General features: G+C 34.6%; 1 protein-coding gene across 2 annotated transcripts; it reads left to right on the forward strand.

Moving 5' to 3' along the window:
• The first annotated feature begins 3,363 nt into the window (after positions 1-3,363).
• LOC107549016 (ras-related and estrogen-regulated growth inhibitor-like protein) lies at positions 3,364-6,613 on the forward strand. Of its 2 annotated transcripts, none has more exons than XM_016229915.1 (4): positions 3,364-3,520; positions 3,642-3,695; positions 5,252-5,328; positions 5,830-6,613. In XM_016229915.1, the coding sequence occupies exons 1-4, from the start codon at positions 3,472-3,474 to the stop codon at positions 6,256-6,258; spliced, it is 609 nt and encodes a 202-aa protein (XP_016085401.1). In that variant the 5' UTR covers positions 3,364-3,471; the 3' UTR covers positions 6,259-6,613. The 2 variants fall into 2 exon arrangements, with proteins under 2 accessions (XP_016085401.1, XP_016085402.1); XM_016229916.1 differs by having other exon boundaries at positions 5,833-6,613.
• Positions 6,614-7,969: the final 1,356 nt, after the last annotated feature.

The following is a 7,969-nucleotide window of genomic DNA, read 5'->3' on the forward strand; positions in this document are numbered from 1 at the left end:
CATTCACTGCAGAGGATCCGTTAGTGAGCAAATGATGTAATGCTGTTTCAATGAAGAAACAAACTAATCTCGGATGGCCTAAGGTTGAGTACATTTTCAGTAAATTTTCATTTTTGGATGAACTATTCCATTAAAGTGTGAATAAACATGCTATGTCAGATGCAGCTTCTGTACCACCTTTGCAGTGTAAAGATGACTTTTGTTTATGTTGATAAAATCCTAATCGATTGATTAAATTAATTAAATAAATACTTGAATAAGAAAAAAAGTCAATTTTTTTAACAAAGTTAATTCAATAAATTGCTCTTACAAAGATAAAAAAAATTACCCCAGAAATCAATCCCAGGGGCAAATAGCGCCCCTTAATAGAAAACTAATTTCTGAGTCTGATACACACATAACTGAACTTATGTATGGCCTTACATGACCCCAGCTCCATTAGTAAAAAAAAAAAAAAGCAACTTCACACCTTCAGACAGTCACAGAGGAAATTAATCACACATACCAACAGCTCAGTCAGGGTGGGACAGCAGGGTGGCTTCAGAAGCAGGAGAAGTTTATGAGGACCCCCTTTCTACACAAGCACTATTTAAAGAATCCCATCAGGTAGTATTACCACCTGGCATGGGAGCAGAACAACTCAGGACGGCAGAGACGTGCAGACGGTCAACTGAGTATATGACTGAAGGTATAGTACAGAAAGAAGTAAGGAACAGAGCAATTAGTCAGAGAACCAACAATAATCGTAAAACAGAACGCCCTGGTTTATTAAACAACTAGATTAGAGAGCATTGAGCAAGCTAAGAAAAGGAGAAATTCAGTGAAGAAAAATAGGCCTACATTTTTGCTCATTGGTTTAAGGGTGTGGGGTGATTAAGTGCTTGTGGAAAAGGTGTGTCTTCAGCTGCTCCTTGAGGGATTACAAGCCACCCAAACAATAGCTTGTTCTCAATGCTGCAGTCAGGAAATGGCACCACAATCATTGGACCAGTACATAAATCATAAGGAGCTGCTTCCTCCAGGCCACCCATATCTTTAATGAGGACACTGCATGATATGGCCAAGCATGAACCAGAACAGAAACTCTGTGGGTACCTTCATCATTATGTGAACGTTTAGCATACAAACAGCTATTATTCAATAAAGCAACATATGCTTGTATTTACACCGTATGCATACTGATGAAGGTGCCCACAGAGTTTCTGTTATGGTTTGTGTGTGGCAATATCATGCAGTGTGTTATTTTAGATTTTATATACAGTATTATCAGTTTTGTATCTTATTTGATTTTGCATGATATTATTAAGTGACATTTATTGGTGAATTTGGTGGTGGACAGTTTTTTTTATTGTTGTGTCTGTATACACAGAAGGGCAGATGAAAAAAAATACACATTAAAAACAATTATACAAAACGTGAGATGCACTCTTTTTTTCACTCTCAAAACTTTTTTGTCCTATGCCACTTCTGTCATGGACAGATGTCTAATTGTTGTGATTATACTGCATCCTAGTGGCCACATATGGACAATGCATTTTACAGTGTATTTCATTTTTAATTTCCTGGCTTTTACCACAGGAAAAATAAATTGATCAATGTTGTCACTGATCAGTGATTTTATCGTTCATCTATAAGGGAAAAAAAAGCTGTTTGGGATCAGTAATTTTTTATGTTTTTAATGAGAGTTCAATCTTATGCTCATCAAGGCTGTATTAATTTGCTCAAAAATACAGAAAAACAATAATATTGTGAAATATTATTGCGATTTCTAATACTGGTTTCCTATTTTAATATCATTTAAAATATAATTTATTTATATGACACAGCGCTGAATTTTCATCAGTTATTACTCCAGTCTTCAGAGTTACATGATCATTCAGAAATCATTCTAATATGCTGATTTATTATCAGTGTTGAAACTGTTGTGCTGTGGAACCTGTGATACTATTTTCTTTGAGTCTTTGATAAATAAAAAGTTAAAAAGAACAGCATTTATTCAAAATAGAAATCTTTTCTAACAATATAAGTCTTTACAATCACGTTTTATCAATTTATCACATCCTTGCTGAATAAAAGTATTAATTTCTTTTAAAAAAAGAAAGAAAAAATGTTCCGACCCCAAACTTTTCAGTAGTAGTGTATAGTGTGACACAAAATGTCAATTAAATAAACACTTCTATCAAAAAAGTATCACATCTGAAAAAATATTAAGCAGCACAATTGTCTCCAACATGAATCATTTCTGAAGGATCATTCATGTGACACTCAAGAATGGATTATTGATGCTGCAAATTCAGCTTTGCTTCACAGGAATAAATTTAATATTTTTTAAAGTATATCAAAATAGAAAACTGTTATTTTAAATTGCAATAGTATTTCACAAAATTACATTTTTCCCCTGTATTTTTGATCAAATAAATGCAGCATTGATGGTCATAAGAAACTTCTTTAAAAACATTAAAAATCTTACTGATCCCACATTTAGAATGGCACTGCATATAGTGGTGTAAACTCCACTATTCTCTTTTTAAACTTCACTATTCTCAATTTTTTTTAACTTTATGGCTAGTTATCATCATTATTGTTCTTGATGTGAACAAGCCTTTAGGCCCTAGCTATAATAAGCTAGTGAACATTTCATCCTTATTGTCCAGGAAAATAGAAATTCATTAAATAGCCTATACAGCATACCCCTATCATGATACACAGACTTGTGGTTTTATCATATTCACTTTTTATTCACTATACTGAAGCTAGCTACAAACGATGCTATTTAAAATCAATTTTTAGAATACACAAACATTATTATAATTTATAACTGAATGAACAAGATGGTTTGAAACAATGGAATGGAAACTGTAATCATCCCTGTGGGTTTCTACTGGTATTTTTGATGGCTTGTTAAAACCACTAAATCCTAATGGAATTTGTTAATGGTTTATAGTTGATGGTTTGTAATGTTTTAATGGTCTTTGTAGTGGAAACCATTAGAAGTTCGGTGTTGGTTTCTATTGTTTTTTTTCCAGCATGGATATAAAACAATTAGCTAATTAGCTTTTTATTTCAAAATATACTGTATATAGTTCATACAGAAAAAAAAAACTAGCAGGCGTTTTTCATATTAAAAGTCGAAGCAATTATTTTCAATAGCTTACTCACACCACCTTGTGGCCTAAAACAGATTCAACGTCTGAACAATCCATGTAAACAATGACAACAAATACAGTATTCACAGTCCTCTTTCAGCAAAGTATGGCAATTAAATGCCGTTTACTTACATACCGCTCTTTTATGTCTTTCGATCCATCGGTCATGCAATGTTTGTTGTGACTGCTTTGAGTTATCTGCTCGTGAATCTCAGCGTCACGTCGAACGAAGCCCCGCCTTCTCCTCAACTTTGTTGACTGCGGCGGAGACGCGCCAGATCACTTGCAGCAGCATCTGTAAAGGACATGACTAAACAGACAGAGAATGGATGCAAACGTCGTGGTACTCGGCACAGACAATGTTGGAAAATCTGGTAAGTTTATTTTTAGGAAGTATTCCATGATATACATCCATAAAATGCATTTCTTTCTTCTTCAGTCATCTTTTGCAACTTTAAAAACATTTTGCTTGCTCATAAGTTTTGTGTTTTGCAGCACTTATTGTCCGATTCCTGACTCGTAGATTCATCGGGGAATATGGGGATATTGGTATGTTGCCTTTTTACTGATTGATTTAAAAGTTCATAAGTTTTTCTTAATATTTTTACGTTTCATTATAAGGGTCATTCTACAGAAGCGTCCACTTTTGGTATGGCAAGATGTCTTAAAATGTATTTCTTTTTTTAACATTTAAACTTAGACCACATATCATCTTTTGACTTTATGAATACGCGTAAATGACAGCTTAATGATTTTTTTAATATATTTTTTGTGCATTTATTTAAAGACCACATGCACCATTCTTTTGGTCACTGGTGTTACCTTACTTCTCTGGCAATTTTAAAGGTTTTTATGAAATATTATTTCTACATTTTTTTAGTGCATGTAGTCAGAGTTACAGAAAAATAATGATAATGCAACAAATAAGGAGATTATGTTTTATTTATTTTAATCAGGTTTGTTAAAAGTGTGATTGAATGATGTTAGTTCATTTACGCAACCATGTATTTGCTATAACAATGACAATATTTGTAAAAACAGTTATAAACAAGTAATGATGCAATCCTTTAAATCTTAACTCTTGAGTGAAGCAGAATTCAATGGATGTAAAATTATTATCATGTCACATGACACATTTTATTTAATGTGACAGAAAAAAAGTAACACCAGTGACACAATATGAAACACCAGTGACTTACATAAGACCAAAGATCCTTATTCTTGAACTACAATTAAGTAGATAAGACTAAATTGTTACACTTGGCATGCATTTGGCATTTAGTGAAAGCAGTTAGTAAAAGAGCATCAACGTAAACTGATCTTTACTGGTGTTACCCATTAGGAAGGTAACACCAGTGACAATTTTCATGAAAAATGCATTTTACAAAATGTCTGCTGCAAGGTATCAAACCACATGTTGTCAATCATGGTATACTCACTAAATTGAGTAGTTTAATCCATTTGTATTCTAGTTTTTTTACAATTCCCTAACAATAAAGTAGGTCATACCAGTGACTTCCACTAAAAGCTTCATATGAAATCATTTCTGATAACTGAAAAGAGACAGTGGACTTAACATGGGCCTTTTTTCATAGATCTTCAGGAAATGGGAGGAAGGAAGTCAAGTGATGTCATCAGTGTGATTTTTATTTCAAATAAATGATTTTTGTTAAACGGTAACACCAGTGACACAACTCCAGGGGAACGCTACTTTCATTATATATTTTATAATACTTATTTGGCATTTTGTTTTTTTATGTCATTTACATCATATATTTGATAGTTATGAATACATCATTGTATTTTAAATGGTAGAAAATCCTGTTTTTGACCTCAAAATAAAGCACTTTCCCTCTGTACATGGCTGTGGGGACTAGCAGTTTTGTGGTGCTTGGAATTCTTTATAATGAATTAAAAATAAATATCGCCACATTGATGGCTCAAGAAGGTGTAATTGTTCAAATAACACATTGTTTTATTTTAAAATATAAAACAATTGTAACCCTAAAGTGTTTTTCAAGTGTAATATTTCTGTAAAGGCTAGGGACAGAAAAGTGGACGTTTCCATAGAATGACCAATAACTGATACGCTGGTTTCTCTACAGAGTCCCTTTACACTCACAATGTTGTTGTGGATGGACGAGAGCAAACTTTGAATATATGGGATGCGCCATATTCACAGGTGATTCAGTGTTTCATAACCAGATAACTTTCTATCAACTATTTAACCTATCTTTTATATATATGTGACCCTGGACCACAAAACCAGTCATAAGGGTCAATTTTTTTGAAATTGAGATTTATACATCATCTGAAAGCTGAATAAATAAGCTTTCCATTGGTTTATGGTTTGTTAGTATAGGACAATATTTGTGACCCTGGATCACAAAAACAGTCTTAAGTCGCTGGGGTATATATTTTGTAGCGATAGCCAAAAATACATTGTATGGGTCAAAATTATTTATTTTTCTTTTATGCCAAAAATCATTAGGATATTAAATAAAGATCATGTTCCATGAAGATATTTTGTAAATTTCCTACTGTAAATATATTAAAACTTAATTTTTGATTAGTAACATGCATTGCCAAGAACTTCATTTGGACAACTTTAAAGGCGATTTTCTCAATATTTAGATTTTTTTGCACCCTCAGATCCCAGATTTTCGTCTGTTTGTCTTCTCAGCAGGACCCGGCTTCCGAGTCCTTGATGTACGAAAAGAGAGTCCAGTGGGCAGATGGCTTTGTGCTGGTCTACAGCATCTGTGACCGAGCCAGTTTCAACGCGGTCTCCAGACTCATTCAAATTATCAAAACCAATAAGGACATTCTGGGCTTTGAGAAGATGCCCATAGTTATTGTGGGAAACAAGAGGGACCTGCACCACCGTCGTGCGGTCCTCAGTGAAGAGGGCAGGCTGCTTGCGCTCTCGGCAGACTGTCAGTTTTATGAGGTCTCAGCTGCTGAGAACTACCACAGTGTCCTCATGGTTTTCCATGGGCTGGTGGATCGCATCAGGGAGTCCAGGGTATCTGTGAAAAAGTTAGCAGGCATCAAGGGCATTGTGAAGAGCATGTCTGCAGTGTTCACCCGCAGGCGAACAGATTCGCTGTGAAGCTAATGGGAGCTCTGGAAATAAAGCTTATGTGATCTGATATGACCTATTTTAGATCCATTGAGAGGGACGAGCCATTGCTGTGGCTTGCATGAGAGTCTGGGATCTTTCATGTGACTACAGCTGGATCTTCCATGTGGGCAACTAAGAGATTGGCCTAGTTTGTCTGCTAAGGCGATGGCTTCCATTGAGAACATATTGACATCAGAGAGTTCTTAATAAAATGCTTAAGATGCTATGTGGCAGCAGATTATACCAATCATAAGTGGAGTGAATATTCCATTGTTTGAGGATAAATATATAATTTAACCTCCTTTGCTTGCTTTAAAAGGAAAAGTTTCTAAAGAAAAATTTCTCACCCTTAGGCCATTCAAGATGTAGATGAGTTTGTTTCTTCATCTGAGGAGATTTGGAGAAATTTAGCATTACATCACTTGCTCACCAGTGAATCCTCTGCAGTGAATGGGTGCCGTCAAAATGAGAGTCCAAACAGCTGATAAAAATATCATCATAATAATTCACAAGTAATCTACATAAACAACTGTTTTGGACTGTTTTTGCTTCTAAACTGTACTTGATCTGTGAATATTTCTCTTGAATCAGATGAGATGACTTTTACATTGAAATAAACATTATTATGGATAGAGGACTCGTATTTTAGTCAGAAGCAATGGTTTGACATTACAATGTCTTGATGTATTTTTTATTACAAAATGTGATTTGATGGCTGCAGTCGTGTTGATTACTTGTGGATTATTGTGATGTTTTTGTCAGCTGTTTTAAATCTCATTCTGACGGCACCCATTCACTGCAGAGGATCCACTGGAGAGCAAATTATGTAATGCTAAATTTCTCCAATTCTGTTCAGATTAAGAAGCAATCTCATCTACATCTTGGCTGGCCTGAGGGTGAGTAACTTTTCAGCAAATTTCCAGCTTTTACTTGTAAACAGGAAAGATGTCAGTGCTTCTGCAAATAATCATGAATGTTGGAAGAAGGTAAACACTGTGGTGATGACGGCCGTGGGAATCTTTCATGAGTCAATGCTGATGTGCTGTGGCCTAAAAATATAAGCTGACGCAAGACAACATTGTCTCATCCTACATTTATCAAGTACAAAAGGCACCAACAGTATCAGCTATTATAATTCAAGGAGCTGTTATCAGCTCAAGGCCGTCTTGCAGTTTAATTACAATGTTTGATGACTGCGTCTGTGTGCATTCAGATAACGGCACAGAATGTGTTTTTTCCCAGCTTCTTTTCTCAGGCTGTTTAAGTGCTTTATGGAGAACATGTATTGGTTTCTAGACAACACTGTTTAATCATTATTGTGCTATAAAGCTAATAAATCAAAGAAACACTTCCCCCGAGTGCCATTGTACAGTGTAATGTTACAATCAGTAAATGAATATGCTGTATTTGTATTGAATACATTGTTACACCAAAATCACGTTGTCAAAGTATGTTAACTATGGTTGATGAAAGATTACATGTAGAAGTTTAAAGGGAAACAAATGCAATGAATACATGGTATACAGCTCACAGTTTATGTACATGTGCATTTATTTATCAACAATTTATCAACAAACAAAAAAAATCATGTATATTAATATGTATTCATAGACCACAATTAGGCATTACAAGTATGCATGTAAACATTTTGATCAGCTCTTTATGCTATGACTAAAGAGGCGTTTGGACAAATTAAGTT

This window comes from Sinocyclocheilus grahami, unplaced genomic scaffold (assembly GCF_001515645.1).
Source record: "Sinocyclocheilus grahami isolate Dianchi unplaced genomic scaffold, SAMN03320097.WGS_v1.1 scaffold360.1, whole genome shotgun sequence".
Lineage (NCBI taxonomy): Eukaryota > Metazoa > Chordata > Actinopteri > Cypriniformes > Cyprinidae > Sinocyclocheilus > Sinocyclocheilus grahami.

Coding starts and splice junctions, on each gene's coding strand:
- LOC107549016 (XM_016229915.1), top strand. CDS start 3,472: ATGGATGCAAACGTCGTGGTACTCGGCACAGACAATGTTGGAAAATCT. Junction 3,696..5,251: donor CGGGGAATATGGGGATATTG/GTATGTTGCCTT, acceptor GTTTCTCTACAG/AGTCCCTTTACACTCACAAT. Junction 5,329..5,829: donor GGGATGCGCCATATTCACAG/GTGATTCAGTGT, acceptor TTGTCTTCTCAG/CAGGACCCGGCTTCCGAGTC.